This window comes from Arachis hypogaea, chromosome 13 (genome assembly GCF_003086295.3).
Source record: "Arachis hypogaea cultivar Tifrunner chromosome 13, arahy.Tifrunner.gnm2.J5K5, whole genome shotgun sequence".
NCBI classification, from domain to species: domain Eukaryota; kingdom Viridiplantae; phylum Streptophyta; class Magnoliopsida; order Fabales; family Fabaceae; genus Arachis; species Arachis hypogaea.
In genome coordinates this window covers 19286947-19311024 of record NC_092048.1, presented here as the reverse complement: position 1 = coordinate 19311024, position 24078 = coordinate 19286947, and the positions used below count along the sequence as shown (strand labels likewise).

Below are 24078 nucleotides of genomic sequence, written 5' to 3'. Positions count from 1 at the left end.
GTTTCACAGATTTAAAGGGGAAAAAAAAGACCAGAACCGGTTTATTTAAACCGGACGAATCGAACCGGATTTAACAACATATCTAGTTTGATAATAAATTTTATTGACCGGTTTTTATTAAACAACCAATCATAGAATAACACATCAGCAATTTAAAAAAAAGTTGTTTTAAGGATTTTTATGGGAGCATCCCCCAATTAATAATCTAGACAAAAACTTACACACATTATGGAGGGTAGGAAAGCAAAAGATGAATAAAAAACATAGCTGTCATAGTGTCATGACTGTCATTCCATTTATTTTTTATTTGTTATTTTTTGTCAATATTTCTCTTTTGACTTTTAACACTTTGAATACATAGTTGTCTTTTTCTTCTTCATTCCCCCCTCCCCCCCTCTCTCTCTCTCTCTCTCCTTTGATGCCCCTTGGCCCAGCTCCTTCCAAAACACCAGAAATCCTCGAATGAACAAAATCTTCAACCATCCAAATTTTTGCACTTGAATAGCAAATTAACATTCACTTTTTCAATTATCAACCAACAAAACACAAAAAGCACATTCATACCATTGCATGAATTGGTTTACATTCATTCAATTGGTTTAACTTTTTTCCCCCAGCTAGACTTTATATTATTAATCATACATATATATCTTCTTCACCCTTATTCTGCTTCATCAAATTCTAACACTCGTTTCATGTCCATGTGATTATACATTATTGTATAGTCACATTCCAATAACCTATTCTATCTTATGTTTCTATGATCCAACCTTCGTGGGTTTTTGGAGAATCTTGAGTAATCTACGAAGGTTGGAGATAATTAATTGATACATACATATATTTCTTTGGAAATTATAAAGCCTAAAGCGTATTTGAGAAAGCGCAAGTTTGTTGTATAATTATTATTTTTTTTTCACGTCCAATGAGAGATAATAATGAGAAAAAAGTTTTACATGTTTTGGATTGGTGAATTTGGAAGAAAAAATGGAGTTGACAAGACCTGGCTATGCCGTAATTTATGTCATTCTACTTTGCGCCTTGGCACAAGGGGGCTCAGAGGGGAAGAGGGGCGAGGACGATGATTTTTCTCCATCATCGTTACTTGTACACACAACACAACAGGTTTTGAATTGTTTCTCTCTTTAATTTGTTTATTCATCATCATATCATGCATGATTTTTAATTCCTTGCTATTCATCATCATGAATATCGCATTAGACTATATATTTCATGTGTTTAATTAAGAACAATATTGAGTTTTGATGTTTTAGTATTTGGCTAATTTCACGCCAACTAGGTCTTGTAATAGGAAACTATGTTTTTTATTTTCCCTGCATGCTATGATGTCAATTTCCTTCACAACATGATTTTTAGGGGTATTATGTTCTTCAAAAACATGATAGTATATATCTTGTTATAGATGGTGATTATTTATACAATAAATTGTGAGACCTTTCTCTTCTGTAAAATCTCACTTACTAACATCAGAGTATTTGTCCATGTTATGTGCTATTAATTATATGACAACTTAGTTGAAGGAGTTTTGAAACATGATTAATTTTAGAATAAGTATTTTTCTTTTGTACAACTAATTCATTATAGTATTTTGAATGTGTAATCATCTTTACACACTTATGTCTTATATCTTCTCAATCATAGATTTTATTAAGTGTAAAAATTGATCACATTAATTTAAGTCTATAACTATCATTGGCCTTTTATACATATAGGGTTTAGTTAATATGTGTTTTAAGAACACATGATAAGATTATTATTAGTGAAAAATTTTAAATTTTTTCTTTTAATAAATACTTGAAAATTTAACTTTTTTTATATTTTCAATGGTTTATGCAGGCCGAGATAGTGCCAAAACATAGAAAAGAATTGACAAAGAACATTGAAGCCAAAGAGTTGGACTTACATGCAAAAGAAGAGAGCAATGACATTAGGCCAATACTTTTCAGAGAAAACAACACACACAAAGCAACCAAATCAAACCAAACTATTGATCCACCAACACCACAACCACAGTCACCGCCACCGCGACGATCTCATCGACTCGTTGCCGCTTCTAGATCTCTAACAGAGAGTAGTGATCCTGTAACTTCTCCTCCACCTAATAAAAATGAAGATGACAAACAACCAAAAACGACGGTTCATGGTGCTGCTGCTGTATCAGGAATTCTAATGGCACTTGGGGTGTCCTTTTGCTATAGACAGGTCAAAACCAACAAAGAGGAAAAAGAAGATATACTAATATTAACCTCAAAGGATTATGCTGGCGGTATGAAACCTTATGCTTAACTAATTAGCTTTTAGGAAAAGGGTTAAATCATCATTTATCCTCCATTAAACTTAGTTTCATATGCAGTTTACTTTCCAACTTTGATTCATATTTTATTAGAGTCACATTGCAATTTAGTAAAAGATATCATTTGCACCATTTGATAATATTAGAGTATCACATTGCAGTTTCTCAGTAAAAAAGAAAGAGGTATGATACTTGATTTTTACACCAGTTCTGCATGTAGTAGTTTATTTTGTAAAATTTCTTCTTGTAACTAACGTTACAAGATAAGTTTATTCCGACATATATGTACAAATTTCCTATTATACAGTATATATTTTACTGTTATTGAGATCGAATATTTAAGTTCTTTATTCAATCTAATTATTTAGGTTCACCAAAGATTGTTCGTTTGGGAGATAATACTGAACTTAACAAGCATAATAAGGAAGAAGAATCTGGTACAGATAACAATGAAAAGAAAACTTCTGATGATGATGCTATAAGTGGCTCAATTGATAATAAGAATGAAGGTAGCAACGCTACCTCAGAAGTTGAGACAACAGCACCATTACAAGTTGTGGAACATGTAGTTGAATTTGCACCAGGCCCACCACAACCACCACCACCGCCACCAACTCGATCAGCTCCACTACCTCCCCCGGCCCCACGGCCCCCTCCACCGCCGGTCCCCCCACGGGGCAACGGTCCGCCACCACCACCGCCTCCAAGGCTACCCGGTCTGGGCCCTCGGGCGCCACCGCCGCCGCCTTTAAGAGGAGGGCGAGGAACAAGTCATCCTCCACCTGTTCCTTCAAGACCATTGTCTAAAAGATTTAGAAATGTTGCTAGAGTAGATAGCTTTACTGAGGCCCCTGATCCTGCAAAGCCTAAACTAAAGCCATTTTTCTGGGACAAGGTTAATGCAAAATCTGATCAAGCAATGGTGTGGCACGAAATCAGCGGAGGTTCATTCGTGTAAGTAACATTACCCAGTTTGAAATAATTTAATTTGGGGAATGCTAGGAACAATGAAAATTTTGAACAATATAAACAACCACCAATCAAATGAAAATACACTACACCCTAATTTAATGCTATTAATTAAATTTACTCTTTTAACCTTATTAATTCACATTTTACACATTATTCAAAAATCTTGTTAGTTACCTATACTTTTCCATTTAATTTTGATCCACTTCTACAAAAATAGTTACCTTTTGTATCAACCGCATGAATGATCATTTAAAAGAATTGATATGATTGGACAGACAGTGTAAATATCAAAATTAAAATAAATTAAAAAAAACAAAAATATATTGTTTCTATGTTGTTTTGAAAATAGAATCTAAGTGCAGGCTAAGTGATTAAAAATCTATTGAATGAGAAATTTTAATCACTTAGAGAAGTCATGTGAGTTTATGCTTTAATTTTGACCATTCATGTAATATTAAGGGTCCAAATGTTAATCATTTCAATCTCAATATAAATAATTGATATCATGTGATACTCATTTTTCATGTGTACTAATATGATCGTACTTATCTTCATGGCAACTTACCAGATTCAATGAGGAACAGATGGAGTTTTTATTTGGTTGCACAAACCATAACAAAAATGAACGCAAAAAGGATTCACCACAAATTGATTCAGCACAGCTTGTTCAGATTATTGACAAGAAAAAAGCACAGAATTTGTCAATTCTTTTGAAAGCTTTGAATGTGACAACAGAGGAAGTTGTTGATGCCATTAAAGAAGGTGAATCAACTTCTTTTGAATGAGACCTAAGTATACCTCAGAATTTATCATTGCTTCCAAGTAAACGGAATTTTGAAACGGATGGAGTGTTAAAAGTTAAATGCATAAGGAATTCCCTTCTGAATTGATTTAGCATTAAAAATATAAAAATAAACATCAAAAGAATTTATGTTTATCATTAAACCATACTGACTTTTTCTTTAACAAAAGAACTCAACACAATTAAAGTAGAGTTTATTACAATAAATCATAATGATCTATAGTTCATAGCAAAAAACTAGTTATAATAATATGTTGGTTGAATCAGGTAATGAGCTTCCTATTGAGCTCATGCAGACACTGGTGAAGATGGCTCCGACATCCGACGAAGAATTGAAGCTTAGGTTATATACAGGACCCCTTTCTGATCTTGGCCCTGCAGAGAAGTTTCTCAAAGTCTTGGTAGATATTCCATTTGCTTTCAGACGCATTGAATGTTTGATTTTCATGTGTACCCTTCAAGAAGAGTCCTCAACTATGAGGGAGTATTTCACAACATTAGAGGTGAACTTGACTACTTAAGATTCTTTTCTTTCATTTTGAATTTCAATTTTTATTTTAATTTTATCTTCTTAGCTTTATTATAAAGTATAATAGCTATAAGCAGAATTCAAGTGGAATGAAATGTGATGTTTATAAATTAAGATTTCTGAGTTAGAGAAGTTTGTGAATTTGATTATTAGTTTCAATTCAAAGACTAGAAATTAAGCATTGCACTTCATGCTTTTATGATAAGACTGAATAACATTTAGATTGTTTTTAGGTCAAGATAGATTGGTTTGAATTTTTGTTTTCAGTTTCTACATGCTTATCTTATGATTCTTGCAACTGAATGGCAGGTTGCTTGCAAGAAACTTGTAAAAAGTAGGCTATTCTTGAAGCTTCTAGAAGCAGTTCTTAAAACCGGCAACCGAATGAACGACGGAACATACCGCGGCGGCGCGCAAGCATTCAAGCTGGACACACTCTTGAAGCTATCAGACGTGAAAGGAACAGATGGGAAGACGACGCTGCTGCACTTCGTTGTTCAAGAAATCATTCGATCCGAGGGAGTTAGAGCTCTAAGAACGGCGAAAGAAAGCGGAAGCATGCCAAACTTGGAAACAGAGGATTCTTCTGAAGAAAACTACCGAAGCCTCGGCATTGAAGTAGTTTCAGGCCTAAGCGCTGAGCTATTGGACGTGAGAATGGCGGCGTTAATAGACGGCGATTTGATCAGTTCTACGGTGGCGAAACTCAGCCACTCGCTTTCCAAGACTCGAGAGTTTCTTGACACCGAGATGAAGAACGTTCAAGAAGACGGCGAGTTCCGATCTTGCATGGAGGGATTTCTGGAGAAGGCGACATCGGAAGTGGCTTGGTTGATTGAGGAGGAGAAGAGGATAACGGAACTTGTTAAGGGAACTGCAGATTATTTTCACGGTAATTCAGGGAAAGAAGAAGGGCTTAGATTGTTCGCCGTTGTCCGCGATTTCTTGTTCATATTGGATAAGGTGTGCAAGGAGGTGAAGGAAACAAACATTAAAGAGGCAAAGATTAATGCTGCTTCAAAGAATTATAATAATAACAATAATAATCATAATGATAATAACAATAATAATAGTAATGTTAAAGAGTCTTCACCGTCAGTGACGCCGTCTTCTACCACGGAAGCTCAACAGCAAAATTCAGGGCCTTCTGAACTTCATAGGAGATTGTTTCCTGCTATTGTCCAGAGGAGAGTGGATGATGATTCTAGCTCTGATGATGACTACGACGATGACGACGATAATAACAAAATTTCTCCATAACTTTGGTGTGTATCTAGTTATATATATGTACAGGTGCAACTGGTTTTGGTTTGAAAGTGGATTGTGCTACTTTCTGTCAAGAACTATCTCTCCCAAAATTTTAACTAGAAGTGGGTTTTATATCTGATACAATTCTTCATGCAAGAGCTTCTTTGCTTGAAACATGAACAATGCACAGGTCCATTCATATCTCTGCTGATATTCTTTTATTTATTTATTTAACTTAAAAGAATGAGAATGGTAAAGATCAAATTCTAGATCTTTTGGTGATAAAGACTTTAATATCAATTATGTACCTCTTACTAATAGTTAAGCTTTGGGAGAGATAGTTCTTGATGATGTTTTTGTTTTTTTTTTCTTTTTTATTTTTGACCGAGAGTTGTTTAGAGTGTGTTTGATATGAAGATGAGAATAGGAAGGAAATTTTCATAAACTAGATATAATCGATGAAATTTCAACCCCATTTTGTAGTGAAGTACCAAACACGACTCAATACTGCCTCAAACTCATGGCAAGGAAACAGAAGCCCTTGAGTTGATATATAACGGAATTTCTATGTGATATAAAATTTTTTAATTTAAGAAAGGGGCATGTATTTTGTCATTGTTTGTTAAGGTGAATATCCTGATCAATTTTAGTTTTGTAATGTCTATTTTCTGTAGCAGTGTTCCTTATAAAAATGGTTTGAGCATTGTGGGGTTTCATTTTAACATTTAACGGAGAAGAAAATATACATATAATTAACAAAAATGTAATTTTGATGTATTATAAATGTAAAATATTTTATATATGTATCCAATTACATAACAATATGTGAGCAAAAATAACTACTTTTTACATTATTCGCGTGAATAGGGTTGGCAATGAATAGATAGGGTAGGGTTTGGACTCTACCATAATTCTATCCGCAGATTAAAATTTTTTTTAAAATTTTATCCTATCCTACCCGCGTGTTAAGAATCTCTCAACCCTAACCCCACTCTAAGGTTCTAAATCTTATCCTACCCGCAGAAAATTAAATTTTTTCAAATAAATATAAAATTCAATCATTTTAAATTTCATACATATTAATAAAAAATTGAGTAAATCTAATTTAAGAAATGGTGTTAGAATTTCTGAATTCACTTGGTGTAATATGTGATATCTCAATATGAATTTTATTTTTATTTTAGGCTAACTTTATAAAAAAAATAAATGTATTGTGTTATGAAATTAAACAGCTAGCTTAATAGTTATTACAAATTTGGGTTAAATACGATTTTGGGTCCTAACGTAGAGGCCAAAAATTTATTTTGTCTCTGGCCTTTTTTCGCAACAAAATGATCCCGAAAGTTTTAGTTTATTTTAAAATCGTCCTTTTTACCAAATTTTTTATTTTTATTACCAAATTACCCTTAATAAAAAAATTAAAAAAAGAGAGAAAACGTGTAAAGGAAAAAGGGAAAAGAGAAAACGCAAAGGGAGAAAGGGGGTTCGAGAAGAAGAGAGGGAAGGGAATGGGAGGGGTCCTCGCCGCCGCCGCTGCCGCTCCTCATCGTTCGGTCCTCGTCGTCTCTAGGGATGGCAACGGGTTCCCATGGGGGCGGGTACATGCCCCCCACCCCCCGCCCCCGCCTCCGCCTCCAAAAACCCTCCCCGTCTCCACCCCATCCCCGTGACGGTTAACAGGGACCCGTACCCGTTGGATATTCGGATATCCACGGGTTTAGAGGAAACAAATAAGAAAAAAATAAAATGAACAAAAATCTAGTGAACAATGACATCTCAATCAACTCAGTTTTATAATCCAATCTTCAAATCTTCCAATTTTACGGTAAGAATGAAAACCCTAAATTTAGTTTTACAGCAACAAAATCTAACTCTATACCCAAATTTTTAACAGAATCCAAATCTAAACCCAATTTCACATTAAGAGAATCCAAATCATAATCCTAAACCCAATTTCCATTAACAGAATTCAAAACTTAATTCCAATTTCATAGCAATTTCATCAAATAAAAATCAGAACATATATTCTCAATTAATAGAAAAACAGAAATATCCAACTTATTGCAAGGTGGCCGGCTACGGAGTAGAGTCGTCATCAACTTTGTTGAGCAGAGGCGATGCAGAATCCTCATGGAGCAGAGGCGTTGCTGAAGTAGAGTTGCCGTCGATGACGCAGAACTGAGGTAGAGACGTCACGAAGCAAGTCGCGAAGCAGATCTGCGGCAGAGGCATCGCGAAGCAGATCTGAGGCAGTGGCGTCACGAAGCAAGTCGTGAAGCAGATCTGAGGCAAAGGCGTTGCGAAGCAGATCTGAGGCAGAGGCGTCACGAAGCAGAGGAAGCTAAGAGGCAGCGAAGCTATAAGTAACCAACAGTGAGCGACGAAGTGAGCGGCGGCTGTGACGGAGGAAGGTCAGGGACGATGATGTGAGGAACTTAGAGGGAGGAAGACGGCGACACCGTGAGAAGGAAGATTGGAAGGACTAAACGAGAAGGTGGCAAGGTGCTGGAGAGATCGAGTGAGGGAGAGGCTCATGTGATAGAGAGGGAAGTGAGAAGAGAGGCACGGAGACGTATTTGGGGTTCGGGGCTAGGGTTTCAACTTTCAGCATATCATATATATATATATATATATATATATGGATATTTTTATAATTTCAACTTTACGGGTATTAAACGGGTACCCATGGGGCGGGTACCTCGCTCCCCGCCCCCGCCCCCGCCCCATTTGTTACACGGGTACCCGTACCCTCCCCCCACGGGAAAAAATTACTCCCCAAACCTGCTCCCCGGCGGGTAAATCCTCGCGGATACCCGCCCCGCCGAGAGAAATTGCCATCCCTAGTCGTCTCCGCTGGATCTCACCGCCAAATCTCGCCGCTGCTCCTCTTCTTGGCTCGACGTCGACGACAGCAGATCCGTGAAGGTGGACGTCGAGCGCCGCTCGCCATTTCTGCTCCTCCTCTTCGCTCGGTCGCCGCTCATCGCTGCTCCTTGCTGGTTTCTGGTTTCTTCTGGTTCTGCTGCTTCTGCTTCTGATTATCAGTTCTTTTGGTTTTTGTTTTTTTTATTATTGTTCTTTTGATTCCATTATCCATTGTTTTTTATGAGTTTTGAGTTCTGGGTATTTTTCTGAGTTCTGGGTTCTCAGATTCTGAGTATTGATGATGATGATGATTTTCTGAGTTCTGGGTTCTTGTTGTTCTTTTGTTGTTGTTGTTCTTGTGCTTGTAGCTGCTTTTGTTGTTGTTGTTCTTTTGATTCCATTGTTGTTCTTTGTTTCTGGTCATTGGTATTGCTTCTGTTCTGCTTCTGCTTCAACTTCTGCATTTGGTTGATTTTGGGGAAGAAGGGGGAAGGAAATTTTCGTTCGAAGGACGATTTTAAAATAAACTAAAACCTTCGGGACCATTTTGTAGCGAAAAAAAGATCGGGGACGAAATAAATTTTCGGCATCTACGTTAGGGACCAAAATCGTACTTAACCCTACAAATTTTTATAAAGTGGAGGTTGTGGGTTCAACACCCACTTCTTTCACTATATAGGAGTGCGGGACCCATAGGCAAACCTGCACTATTCTCTACCCTACCCGCAGCGAGTCGGGTAAACTATCTTATTCGAACGGATTAGTCCGGATTGAATATCTACCGGTAGGATATATTTTGCCAATTCTACGTGTGAATGGCTTATATGACTAAGTAAAATATTTTATATAAAATTAAACACTAATTAACAAAGGGAAAATGTTTTGGAGTTGATTTGTATGAAAATTTTGTTATAGAAATAAGGACGTGTGACAACTGAGAAATTGTTAGATGCTTTGTAAAAAGAAAAAGATGCCATAGTAGTATAATATTCAATTAATTACACATTTTAATTTGTAAGTTGTGTTTATGATAAATGATTTATAACATAGAATGTAATGTAATATTAGAAGAGTAAACTATAATGTTTTGCTAGGGTTTTCTGTGCTGTCGTTGCTAGGGTTCAGTCTTACCGTCGTTGCTGGGCTTGCACTCTGCTGCTCTCTCATCGTCTCTATGCATCAGTTTGCTTTCTCTCCAGTGTTGCGGGGCCTAGGCATGGGTTCTCTCCCTATGCTTGCTGCACCCTCGTCACTGGGCAAAGGTTCCACTGCTCCTCCATCGACGCTATTCACCCGCTGCCTTCTCTCTACCGTCGCACGTCCAAGGTGTTGGTTCTCTCACCGTCTCGGCGTTGCACTATTTTCTATTGTGCTCTCATAACTGGAGTTTCAACTACTCCTGGCACTTGCTCTACCTTCCCTTTACTGTTGCGGGTCCAGGGATCTAGTTCTCTTCCCGTGCTTCTTCTCTGATTCTCTTTAGAAAGAAAGAATGGGAAGTGACCTGACAATTGCGTTAAAGGAGAACTCTTTCCAAGAGGAAGACCTTTTCTACGAAGCATCAAGAAGGCCAAACCAAATGAAGATGAAGCCTTGCCGGATGTAGAGACTGAGCCTATAGAGGCTGGGGATGCTGAGAATATGTAGGTGGAGAAAATAAACTTTACAAAAGTTGTGATGGATTTGGTCACCGAAGAGTATATACCAACTGTAGTTGCGAACAAAACAGGTACTCGCACTGGGGCGTGCTTGTATAAGGATAGCTTGCTTCGAGATGGAACTGGAATGGTGCTATCACAGGAAGATATCTACCAACTAGTGGCCAAAGATTATAACCAATGTGAGACTAAGGATATGCTGTATGAGGCACAGACGCCCTTCGATTCAAAACCTATAGTGGAGGTGTCATTAGAAGAGTACGAGAATTAGTGTAGACCATGGAATTTCTCACTAATCGTTAAATCACTTGGAAAACCCTTGGTTATCGGGCAATAGAGTCCTGGGTGAATAGAGTTTGGTCTCGGAATGGAGAGGTATCACTGAAATTTTTTTTTTTGTTCGGTTTACGAATGAATGAGATTACCGACATACACTATTTGAAAGATCTTGGTAACTAGCAGATCATTATCTTTTGGTGCAGCGTTAGAGACTCTTATTTCAACCGTCTGAAAAGCCAGTTAGGAAATTAGAAAAAAAATTCAGTTATCGTCGGGGTTGACTGAGAAAGCCCCAATTGTTTATCCTCAACTGGAAGGAGTGGATAATTCTAGTGTGGTTCAAAATTTCTCAAATTCAAATGCCCAACTATAAGGACTACAGATGCAAATTCTGAAAAATCAGAAGCCGGAGTTAATACAAAGATAGCTGAAGTTTCTAGTACGTTTGGGCCATGGATGTTAGTAAAAAAGGCTTAACAAACGCCGACTCGCAATAAGGTCACTACGGACCTAGGACAAAAAAAGGCGCATAGCTCTGGATCACGCTTTCAAATTTTGGAGAATGAGGAGGCTTGTGTCTCAGATTATGTTCAAGCACCAAAAATAGATAGAGGGGCCAAATAACCTCAAGCCAATCTCCCGAATGGATAAGAGAAACAACCTCCCCAAAAAATGGGCCTTGCTAGTAAAAGCCAACTTCAGGTCGGTCAAAAGGAAAGTAAAGGTGTAAAGAATAATAGCATAGATGTGAGAAAAGGAAGCACTCAAAGTTCAGAGGTTACAACAAAGAAGGACAAGGAAGTGGTTACCTCTACTCAAACAGAGGTTTTGAAGAAAAAACAAGACTATTGGGTGACACTGAAAATACTTAAACATGAAAGAAATTGAGTGGGAGATGATGCGTTAGCTTTGGGAGGTATCCCGTATGTTCAAACATATTTGTCATCCCAGGAAGAGACTAGCAACGCTTTGCGAATTGTCTCTTAGGATGTGGGTTGCAAGATATGGGGTTTCAAGGCCAACCTTTCGCTTGGCAAAAAGGGGTAATTAGAAAAAGACTAGATAAATATATTGTAAACGATGCATGATCCCAAAGATTTAATTAGACAGTGATGAAACACTTTCCGAAATTAAAGTCAGACCATGGTCCAATTCTTTTTCATTTTGGTGAGCCAACTGGCGGATCTTTTTCTTGGCCTTTTAGATTTATTGATGCTTGGCAAACACATGCTAAATTTAAGAATTTGTTGAAAAAGTAACTGGCAGAAAAATGGGCCCTTAAATGAAAATATTTCAAAGTTTATGACGATAGCCAAGCATTAGATCTGAGATGTATTTGAAAAATTGTCAAAAGAAAAACACAGCTATTTGCTAGATTGGATGGCATTGTTGTTGCTCTTTAGTTAGAGGTAAACCCTTCCTAGACATTTGCAGTCCTTTCTGTGGAAGAAACAGGAGACAGTGTTTATTTAAGAAGAAATCTACTAAAAGCAGTGCTCAAGATGAATAACTATGAAGACAAAAATACCTCCTACTTCCATGGATTACAACTTCTAGAAGGAGGAGAAATAAAGTGACTATGTTGAAAAATAATGAAGGGGTATGGATAGATGATTCCCAACAACTAAGATCTTTTAGCACAACACTTTTGTAATTTATACACAGAGGACATGCCTTACAAGAAGTTAGAGGCTCCTAGTTTGTTTCCTTCGCCGACTGATGAGGAGAGAAGTATTCTAGACATTATGGTTACTGATGAAGAGATTTCTTCGTCCCTCTTTGCTATGGATGCTTGGAAAGCTTCAAAACTCGATAACCTATCTCCGATGTTCTATCAGAGCAACTGAAACTCAATTAAATGGTCATTTGCAGAGTGGGTGAAAAAAGTTTTCATTGATCATGAAAAAATCAAGACAGTCAATAACATATTCATCTCCCTTATTCCAAAAAGGGACAACCAAAAATCTTTCAGTCAGTTCAGGTCAATTGGATTATGTAATGTCACGTACAAACTGATCACCAAAATAATTTCTCACAGGCTCAAAGCAATTATACCGAAGCTTATTAGTCCTTCTTAGTACAATTTTGCCCCAGGGAGGTAGAGCACGGATAATATTTTAATTTCTCAAAAAGTTATTCATACGACGAGGACAAAGAAATGCCACGTTGGATATATGGCAACCAAGATTGACCTAGAAAAGGCATATGACAGATTAAATTGGCAATTTATCAAAGATACTCTCATTGAAGTTGGTCTGCAAGAGAAGTTGATTAATCTTATTGTACAATGCTATACTTCAACAGAAATAGAAGTCCTTTGGAATGAAACCCCAGCTAGTTCCTTTCTTCCGACTAGAGGTATCAGACAGAAAGATTCTATGTCCCCGAACCTATTTGTATTATGCGTGGAGAGATTATCTCAAATCATCTCGGTAAGAGGCACAATGTTCAATTATAAAGAATCTTAAATGGTAGAAATCGAGACAAATCTGAATCTCTCTTGTTTCTAAAATTATGTAGATGTGCTGCAATACAGTTGGATATTTTGTCTTCTCTTCAGAGTAGATCTGAACTTTTTTCTGATTTATAAATGTCTTCATTGATAGAAAATTTTTCTCCAAATTTCGATCTTCCAGATCTGTCACAACTAAAACACTCATAAAAGGGGACACCACAAAAAAAAATATTAACCACTAGAAGGTTATTAAAAATTAGATCTCTAAAAACAAGACTGAAAACATAAACAGAGATAAGAAAAATAAAAACAAAAGAAAAAAAATAGAAAAAAAATGATAGAACGAAAGAGCAAAAATGAGGTAGGAAGAGGAAGAAAGAAAAAGAAATGGGTGAAAAGTGAAAACTTTTAAAACAGATATTAAAAATGCCAAAAGAACATTTAAAAAAAAAGAAAAAGAGACAAAAGAAATAAGTGAGAAGGTGAGAGATAAAAGAAAAAGAGCAAAAAAAATAGTGGCTTGAAGGAGAGGAGAGAGAGTAGAGGGCCACCGCTATCAAGGTACGAGTGGCGACGACAGTCCTCCTATAGCGGTTGACTGTGTGTTAGCAAGAGAAAGAAAAGAGCTTTTACCAACAAAAAAAAGAGAATTTTTTTTAATAAAATGATACACATTGTTTAAAAGAGGTTTAAGTTGATTCTTCATTTTAATCTAGCTCTCATTTCTCTTTTTTTTAACCCTAGAATAGCATTCATTCTTTATAATGTTTGTACCCACTCCGTTTTTTTTTTTTTTGAGTTTTTAATTTGAATATGGAATTAAAGAAAGTGTATGGGAGGAGGGGTGCTTCACCTCGTTGTGGGATCAGAGGAAGCAGAACTCGGATCCTGCGAGTTGTGTCTCTCAGAATGTAAAAAAAAAATTACCCAGAACAAGAAAAATGGAGGATTCGAATTCCACGTTTCAGATTTCAAATTCCATCAGCTGCAAATCGGACCATGCGATTTGTGAAGCAAAATTTTATGACCAAAGAACTCGCATGGTCCAAGTTGTGTACTCTGAGTTTTTTCAATTTTTTTAACACAAATCGGACCCTTCCATTTGTGTAATCTAAATTTTTTTCAACTTTTTCGAAAATGGTCCGATTTATGTACTCCTACAATTTTAAAAAATACTAAAAATTACCATGTTAAAATATATCATTTATTTTGCTTCCATATCAAAATTTTTTTGCCGTCTTTTTTGGCCATCAAATAGTCAAGTTCTTTATCCTCTGTTCTTATCCTCACTCACATATTCTATGTTCATCATTATGATACTCCTTTTTCATCTCATCTTGCTTTTTCGTTTTGCCTCACTCTTCTCTGTCATCATCTTCCTCCTCCCCCACCACGTGTTTATACTTCCAATTTTCGAATCTCACTGCATTGCTACATCCTGTTTTGATTTTGTTGACAATTATTTTGTCTAGGACTACACCATCGTTCTACTCTTCTTTTTATGGTCTCACTAAGAGTGTAATTGGTCAGTTTTGATTACAAACCAACAAATCAATTGACAACAAATATCAACTAAATTAATTCTTATTTTATAGTTCAACTAAATTTAACTATAAAATAAAAATACACATCAAATGCAGAGGATAATTTGGTCATATACAAAATGGTTACCTTCCATGTTCCCCTTTTTTTAGTACACTAAGCATTAAAGTCAAGATACATTTTCTCTAAAGCTACACTTCAATTAAAAAAAAAAAAGTGTAAAAAAAGAAAAGAAGAAAGAGCCAAACTACTACAAAAAGCACTAAAGCATGAGTGAATGAGTGTGAGTGAGTTCCAGATGTTTTTCTTAGTCACTAATTAAACACTAGAGGCAGTGGCAGAAACGTAATATGCAACACTGAATAGGCCATGAACAAAACAGAGAATTCCTCCAATTGAAAGGAAATGATGGTGTGAGAAGCCACATGAACCGTCTGATCTGTTGTTTGACATAGCCCCTATCACCAGCATAGACATTCCAACGGCCAACACAACCCTAATCATGATCAACTCCACATATCAAAAAAGAAAATGGTATAAATATCTATGAAATATTTGGATCTGAAATTCGCTTACAACCCAAATCATGTCTTAAAGGGAACAAATTATGCTTTGAGTTCAGTTTCATACGCTTAACCAAAAACATATGTTTACACTAACTTTATTAGATGAGGTGATACTATATAAGTGACACCCCATATTTATTAAGGTGATTGATATCACATTTTATTAAGGTGAATATTTTTATGATGATATCTTTATAAGATAATATTGTGTACCATTAGATGAATTGATATGTTTGACTAAATATATTTATATAATCATCTAAAGGTTCACAATATTATCTTTATATAAAGATATCATCATATGAGTATTTTTTTTATTAAATATATATAAAAATACTAAATGTAATGTAATATAACTTAAATCTTAGAAAAAGAAAAAATGTACATTTATTTTTATAGATATTCTATTTGTTTAATGTATTATTATATGAAAAATGTTAAGAATCATTAAAATTTATTATTTTTAACTATTATTTAGTTATTAATTTAATTTTTTTAGTCTAATTTTTTTATTTTAATAATTCAACAACATACTTTTAAATATTGATAATCAAAAATAATAAATTCTGATAATCTTCTATTTTATATATATATATATATATATATATATATATATATATATATATATATATATATGTATTTAATTTTACCCTTTAATATCCTAAATAGGGCTAAGTACCCAAAATATAAAGCAAATAGTGAAGGAGTTGTTTTTGGTCTGGAAAAAAAAAGTAGAAGCATGTAGGAAGAGAGAAACATTACCAAGTTAAAATGAGGCAAAGTGTTGAGAGTTGGATATTAGAGGAAGCCTTATCATAGTCGTGGTGAGAGCAAAGGCAGTTGCATCCACCTAACAAATTGGCTATGGCATGTGATAGCCCCAAAAGCACTGCAGCACCCAACCCCATCATAAACGCCTTATGGCTTGGCTCTCTACACTCAAAGATCCACACTCTCATGTGCTTAACCTGTTCATTTATTTCTTCTTATTATTACTACTATGAAGTTGTATCTTAAATGTGCTTTCAAAAAAGAAAAGCAAAAATAGTTAAGAGTTATTTAGGTGCAACGTGCAAGCATATATATATATATATATATATGTACCTTGTTTTGTGCTATTTCAGCCTCAAAGCCGAGAATCCCAGCTCCAACATCCATGATTAGAATGAGAAGACACAGACAAATTCCTCCTACTCTAGCCATGTGAGGGAAAGTTCTTGTGTTGTTGCTTTGCTTTAATTAACCACTTCTAAGATGAGAAACACTAGTGGGAAGGAGGATTTAATAGAAGTATACATATATAAATAATGATTATAAAAAGTTTGTAGAATAATTGAGTAGGAGGTGAGAAAAGAGGAGGCTAATGGAAAATGTCTAATTCCTCTTTTATAAGTTCTATTATTGTATCTGTATTGTTTATTGATTCATTGTAATTCGTGTCGATATTTATTTTATCACTTTTAAATTTTTGTATGATTTTATTTTAATATTAAAATTTCTTTTTATTTTTTTTGTCTTTTTCTTTGAGTTTATTGTTGAATAATGACAGATTAAGATATAAATTTTTATGGTCAAATACTATTACTGATTTTTATACCTGAGATTATAAGTGTGAAAAACTTTAAAGTGTACTAATATATTGATATTTTAGTGATTTTTAATTGTTAATTTTAATTATAAAAAATATATAATATATATAATTAAAATTAACAATTAAAATTTATTCTACGGATATATTTAAAAGCTTTTCTACAAATTTCTAGTTTTCCATAGTACAAACTTTAAAATTTGCTTTTCTGGCTCCTTCTCTGCTTTTTTTTCTCCACTCTTTGGATTCCTTTGATGATTAGGGTGAAGGGAAAGCTCCGTATGAACTATGAACCAGCTCACTGTAAAGTCACTAAAGTCTAAAGGTATTTAGGTTTCTGCATACTTTGACTTGTAATGTGAATTGATGAATCGTTTATTTCAGCCAAATATAAATGCTTAAAATCAAAATCTTGCTGAAAGTAACAATTTTATTTGTCTTATAGTAAGATATTCTAGGACAAGACATGTTATATATTTTAGAATTGGGAAAAGTATTATTTTTGTTTTTAACATTTGAGTCGAATTTTAATTTGGTTTTTAACGTTTTTAACATTCTATTTTAGTCTTAAAAATTTTTAAATATCCTATTTCAATCCTAAAAAAATTTTAAGCGGGTTTAATATTGTCCCACTATTAAATTTAGCATAAACAATTCGCATATTAAAAGGTTAATAGCATTTAATTTTAGTATATAAGTAAAATTGATCCACCAACGATGACTAATATAAAAGTTTTTTCTTTAATTTTGAAGTGCAATTTAGAGTTTTGTAAAAAAAAATTGAGAAAAAAAAAAGTGTTACAAGAAAGTTTCGGTTAACACATGGAAAAAGATATGACTTAACTAGTAATGTTATTAACATTCACATCACTCATTCCATTAACTATTAGTGTTAATTTTAACAGTAGGACCACATTGAACCTTTTAAAACTTTTTGGGACTAAAATAGAACATTTGAAACATTTAGTATCAAATTAAAATTCGATCCAAATGTTAGGAACCAAACTAGTACCTTACCTAAAAATATTTTTGCAATACATATTAAAGATAATTGTTTCAAAGTGTTACCTGAAATCCATTGTTGTCAAACTCCCGAGTTAACTCGTAAACTTGTACAAGTTTATGAGTTTAGATATGGAAATGAGTTGACTCGGACATAGACTCTATCCTGAGTAAACTCGGCTAGACTCGGTCAAACTCTGAGTTTAGGACCGAGTTAGTGAGTTTGTGTTTTTCTTCATTTTGAAACAAAAAAAAAAACACTTTTTTTATTAGGGTTACGATAACACTCCCAAAGAATGAAAGAAAACCCACTCACAACTCACTCATCTGCATCATTTCTCTCAAGTCTCACTTTCTCCATGTTCTGTCGCAGTCGCTGTTCCCCGTCGAGTTGCCGCTGTTCGCCTGCGTCTACTACCTCTACTCTGATTTGCGCCATTGTCTTTGTGAATTTTACCTATGTTTTCCTCTACTTTGTATTTCTTCACATCTCCACTATCTGCAACTCCATCATGCTATCACCATTCATGAATTCGACTACTTTTCCTACAATCCTATCTCTGCTCTAATTTGCACCGTCGTAAAATCCATGACTCTTTGTCGCCGTCATTTCATGCTGCTGCTGCACCCTCATCACCGCTACCTGCTGCACCCTTGTCTTCGATCTGCTATTGCTGCGACTCTGCCCCTTCTTTTCTTCTGTATTCTCTATTTTTTGTATGCCTTTTGTCCTTTTTTGAGCATTTGTTTCTTGATTTAGTTTTTTTTTTTTAAATTTTATTGCTTCTAATTTTAATTTATTGCTTATCGTTTATGTTAGATGGCCAGATGGTTTATCCATTTATGGCTGATTAGTAATTAATTATTTTGATTAGAGTTAATTTGATTATTTGATATTGTTCAATGTTCAATTAAAGATTTAGTATTACATATTTAGAATTTTTAATTTTGTGTGTTCTATGTTGTATTTGTATAAGAATAATTATAGAGGATTTGAATGTGTATTTTAAAATATTTGTTATAATGTATGCTATTATTTTAATTTATTATGTGCTTTAAGATTGATATTATTAATTTTAAAGGGTTAGAATTGAGTAAATATACATTATGTATGAATATATATATATATATATATATATATATATATATATATATATATATAAACTTCATAACAGGTGAACCATATGAGTCTACGAGTTAACTCACGAGTCTAGTCTAGGTCAGCTTCACGAGTTTACTTAGACTCGCGAGTTCGACAATTTTACTGAAATCAGATAAGAATTTGAGTTTGGACGTGAGATCCAAACGCTTTTGAATGATGGTTCTAACTTGTTTGACGAGACGAAAGTTATTACAATGTTCTTCTCTAGATGATAGTAAGAATATCTATAAAAAATTTTGATATTTAAGTTAGCAAAAGTTTTAATAAATCTGAATAAAATTGGACTGAAAAACTAGCTGATTGTTGATATATTTATAGAATAACAAAAATGACTTAGTCATTCTTGGAAGATAATTTTAAATGATCATAACTGGTTATTATTTTATAAAGTAAAAAGTTATCTCATATTTGAGGTGGTTATCAATTTAATGATAATAATCGAAGTAGTAAGCATTTAACTTATTTTTCAAAGTCGAGTCAAATATGAGTTGTGGTGATATGTATCTTAGTTGATCTGATTCATCCATGCATGTAGGCATGAACTTGATTTATCATTGTTGAGCCGAGTTGTAGGTAGTTGTCCAAATTAAAAATTACTCCTCACTAAATAAGTTATTGGACTGGACTTATGTCCTTACACTCAGGTATGAACAATAATTAATATAGATTTTTTTTTATTAAAAATAAAAATTTTAAAATTTTCTACACTTTTATAATGTATTTTTTTAAAAATGTTTTTTTTTACTATAAATAATCTTAAGAAATACCTTTTGCAAAATCCCAAATTCTTAATCTCAGAATCAGGTAAATCTTGGTTTGTGTAAGACGTACTCGAAATGAAATCTTGGTCAGGGGAACTAAATACTAGATTACTTAAATCAATGAAGCATTAACCAATGAATCGAGAAAATCAAACATGAACCAATTCACCGTTGTGACTAGCATGCATGTGAATGCCATTATATGATGGTGGGAATAAATAAATTTATGAAACTATATAGGAATTCGTATCCCAGGGTTTGAAATTGGTACCAAAGGAGATGTGTACAATTAGAAATAAATGATGATACCCATATGCTCCAATTTAAGATTATCAAAGGGGATTATCAGAGTCTAACTAGGAATCTAATTTTTTAACTAATTATAGTCCATTTTGTAAATATTTTTATTAACACTTTCTCTTCTAACGTCTTTTTTCTTTTTTGTAAAAAAAAATAAATGAATTTTTGACCTTTTGATCTACGAACATTTAGATTTTCAAAAATTTAAAAATATATTTAAGTTCTTAATTTTTTTAAAATTTGGACATATCAATCTTTCATATTCACTTGGGTCTGTCAGATCCAACGAAAAAATCAAACGTATCAAACGTGACTCCTATTGTACTGACCTAGTAATTGATACGAATGCACACATGAGAGTTTTAAAATAGGACAAATTAAACCCAAGAATCGATATGTTCAACTTTTAAAGAAGTTTAGAACTTAAATAAATTTTTAAATTTTTAGAGACTTAAATGTATACAAACCAAAAAATTAAAAATTAATTTATCTTTTTTTCTTTTTTTTATTAATACTATTTTTAATATCATTACAAATTTGTCTCTTGTCATGGTCAACCACCCACTCCTACACTCTAAACTTTAAATTTTAAATTATAAATCTTAAATTCTAAATATTAATTTTTAAATCTTAAAATTTAAATACTAAATCTTAAATCATACGCTTTACATTCTAATTCTCCAAATAATTATAGGTAACTAATAATTTTAACATAAATAAAACACTGATGAGTTTGAAAAACTTCTAATTAAATTGATGATGATCAAACATTATTAATATAATTAATTACAAAAATTATTAATTTAAATTCTAATTCATATCTGCTAATTAATAATTTTTGTTGCTTGCAGATTTAGCTTTCAGCTAAAAGAAAATTAATAAGCCCAATTTGGAATCCAAAATTCAGTTTTGATACAAAAATGGTTTCATTCATATGACTGAATTAGTGATGAACCAATTGAGCCAAATTTAAATGTATAAGCCTAAATCAATTGTTAGTGTATGCCCAACTAGCTTGGTCCGAAATTAAGAGAAATTGGAGCACTATGATTAAGTTATTCTTTTAATATAATGAAACCCAATACCTTGATACATTGCTGCATGCTTCCACGGATACCATACTTTCTTTCTAGTGGAATTCAAATTTTCATTAAGTGGAGTTAATGCAAGCATTGGAACCATGAGAGAGAAAATAGCAATTAATTGATTGCTATCATTAGTGTTACACGCTACTCAGCAAAGAAAAGTGGGAAACTTAATTCATTTTATCAATTCTATTGATTATTGTTCAAATTTCTCTTTCTTCTCTCTTATCTCTCTTCTTGCATTCAGTCACTTCACAGAGAAAGCATGGAAACTAATGCAAGTTATCAGAAGCAAAAAGAAGAAGCTAGAAGCAAGCTTGAGGCCATAGTGATGATGGCATCAAGAAAAAGAAAATCTGAAGTATGTTGTGGCTGAGATTTTCACCACAAATGGTAAGATTTGGTGAAGAGATCTCAAGCTCTCCATATCCTAAAATGGACGTAGATCCATTCGGTCAGAGGAAGAAGATCCTTGGAGGGATGACTTGTCTCAGCTTTTGATCAACCACCACAGGAGGTAGCTACTGTAGCTACATGGAGGATGAAGCAGAAGTTGGAGCAGAAAAAGCTGTCATCATCAAGAACTCATCAAGGGTTAGGAATCCTTCTTGGAGTGCAAGTCAAGATGGAAGGCCCGGATTGATGAAGTTTGGTGTAAAGGAAAGACACAGAGGTAATTGCATGTTGGGTTTTACATTCGGTTTCCTCTCCTCTCTCTCTAGCCAAACCAGTTTTGCTTGAAGAAGAAGAAGTTTAGCTTGGTTCAACAGTTTCAACCGTGGAGGCTTTCCCTTCTATAAATAAGGGAGAACAGCCAGGGCTTGAAGCAAGGAGTGAGAGTGCAAGGCACAGAGTTCTCATAGCTACATAAGCTAACAGAAGTTCTTCTCCTTCAATGTTCTTCATTTTGTATTTTTCTGTTTAATTTTATCTGTCTTGAGTCTCATGAAAAAAAGGCAAACAGTGAGATTTGTATGAAAAAGTCATAGAGCGAAAAAGGCAGAGAGTGCAAAATTAAAAGAAAAAGCCATAGATGTCCTTAGAGGTCCTTTGTACATTTGTGTTGTGTTTCATGATTCTGTGGAAATCTCCTTGCAAATTGGATTAGCACTTAGCAGTTGAAAGCTTGGTAGGTGACCAAGTCAAGTTCAGGATTTGAGTTAGATTCTGGACTTGTACCGGATAGGAAGGGTAGTTCTTAAGGAGAATTAGTGTATGTAATCATGATGATTATAGTGAAATTCCATCATTGTTGTGATGAAGACTGGATGTAGGCTGCATTGCACTTAGCAGCTGAACCAGGATACATCTTGGTGTGATTTTCTCTCTCTTCTACTCCATTTCTATTTTCTGCTGCGTAGGAGACAAAACTGAAAAATATCTCTTGGCTGGTTACGAGACAAAAATAAGAAATATCTCCTCAAGTGTTCTGAAAAGACAACAAGTGTTATTAAAAAAAAAGGGATTAAGATTCAACTCCCCTTCTCTTAGCCACTGATAAACCATCAAACACATTAGCTGATATTAGTTATAAATAATTAATATTAAATAAAAAGGTTAACTAATATTAGTTAATATAAAAATTAATTTTTTATACATTTTCTATCATAAATTAAATTATAATTTAACTGTTTTCTTTTTTAAATAAAAAGGAAAGTTTTTAAATCTTTCTTCATTATTGGTAATCTAGTTTCAAAGACAGAGAAAATTAGACAGAAAAACAATGCATGGTCCCTAGTCTAAAGCAGCACAGCCAGCCCCTAATAAGAAATTTTTTTCTCACCGAAAATTATAAAAGAAGAACCTAAAAAGTTGAATAAATAAATTAGTGCCCATTGTAAGGGAAACAAAAGCAGAATCCACTCATTTGCATATACATGACAAATTAAACTCATAAAGTATCTTCACCTAAGTAGTAAGTACATATACATAAAGAACGCTTTTAAATTTTGTTGCTTCTTTTGGGTTATTGTCATATGCATCAGAACTATTGCATTATTATGTGCTTTTAATTAAGAGCCAAAATTCAGTGCTAAAGAAACCTAACTCTTTTAATTATTTTATTCATTGCGAGTCCATCGTATCATATTCATGGCTTGCGGAATGCTGAATTGGGTTATAATGATAAAAAGAAGTTAAAAATAATAATAATTTGTGCCTGATTCAGTTTTGAATATTTAATTCAACCATAATTATTATGAATACGTAAAAAGTTAACTATTTATATATAACATATCTTATAATATAATATATTAAAAATTTACAAGATGGTGATTAATTTTTAATGTATATATATTTTTGTAATTAATTATTCCAGTCTGTAACAAGTATAGTTGATTTTTTTTAAAATTTATTTTTCTTTGTTTGGTAGACTTAAAAAATCAAAAGTATTAGTTTAAATGGACTTATTTGAGCAAAAAAAAAAATTATTAAAAATAAAGTATTTTTATTAAATTTTAAATATGTTTAGATATATCTTTTTAAAAAAATAATTTTATTAAGAAACAAAGTATTTATTTTTTAAAAAAACCAAAAATATTTAATTTTAAAAAATTTATTCAAATATAAAATAATTTTTATTTTACTAAAATAATATTTTTAAAAATAATAAAAAAAAAATAAATATTTTTTCAAAAATCAATCTTTTGTAACAAAAAGATACTAGTATAAATAGTGTTGCAAATTTCTCCGACGTGACAATACATCCAAAGTCCTAACGTTAGTTTTTCCATCTCATTTCACCGAAAGTTTTCTTTTTGGCTATGAAGTACGGATCTTTTGTGAGTTGCCGTCTCCGCGTATTGGATATATTTTGGACATCATATTAACTGACACTTATTTGATACGCATGTTTGCTGTGTCTAACGTGTCTTAATAAAAAATAAAAATTTTTTCTTCGAACACGCCTGAACACACTTAAATACCATCACGTGTCAGCGTGTCCAGTCTATTC

General features: G+C 33.5%; 2 protein-coding genes across 2 annotated transcripts; one reads left to right on the top strand and one right to left on the bottom strand.

The window, feature by feature from the left end:
* The first annotated feature begins 389 nt into the window (after positions 1 to 389).
* LOC112737572 (formin-like protein 10) lies at positions 390 to 6317 on the top strand. Its single transcript, XM_025787532.3, has 6 exons — positions 390 to 1122; positions 1855 to 2284; positions 2680 to 3265; positions 3852 to 4045; positions 4353 to 4588; positions 4924 to 6317. Exons 1-6 carry the CDS (start codon positions 985 to 987, stop codon positions 5872 to 5874), a joined length of 2535 nt encoding a protein of 844 aa, XP_025643317.1. The 5' UTR covers positions 390 to 984; the 3' UTR covers positions 5875 to 6317.
* Positions 6318 to 14766: 8449 nt separating this feature from the next.
* Positions 14767 to 16661, bottom strand: LOC112737571 (protein VASCULATURE COMPLEXITY AND CONNECTIVITY). The gene is made up of 3 exons (XM_025787531.2): positions 16332 to 16661; positions 15990 to 16195; positions 14767 to 15157 (listed from the first exon to the last, which is right to left on the bottom strand). The coding sequence occupies exons 1-3, from the start codon at positions 16428 to 16430 to the stop codon at positions 14980 to 14982; spliced, it is 483 nt and encodes a 160-aa protein (XP_025643316.1). The 5' UTR covers positions 16431 to 16661; the 3' UTR covers positions 14767 to 14979.
* Positions 16662 to 24078: the final 7417 nt, after the last annotated feature.

Excerpts from the sequence above, each read along its gene's own strand:
- LOC112737572 (XM_025787532.3), top strand. The coding sequence starts at position 985 with ATGGAGTTGACAAGACCTGGCTATGCCGTAATTTATGTCATTCTACTT. Across the intron at positions 1,123-1,854 it reads TTGTACACACAACACAACAG|GCCGAGATAGTGCCAAAACA; the intron begins GTTTTGAATTGT and ends TGGTTTATGCAG. Across the intron at positions 2,285-2,679 it reads CTCAAAGGATTATGCTGGCG|GTTCACCAAAGATTGTTCGT; the intron begins GTATGAAACCTT and ends CTAATTATTTAG.
- LOC112737571 (XM_025787531.2), bottom strand. The coding sequence starts at position 16,430 with ATGGCTAGAGTAGGAGGAATTTGTCTGTGTCTTCTCATTCTAATCATG. Across the intron at positions 16,196-16,331 it reads CTGAAATAGCACAAAACAAG|GTTAAGCACATGAGAGTGTG; the intron begins GTACATATATAT and ends ATAAATGAACAG. Across the intron at positions 15,158-15,989 it reads CTTTGCCTCATTTTAACTTG|GGTTGTGTTGGCCGTTGGAA; the intron begins GTAATGTTTCTC and ends GATCATGATTAG.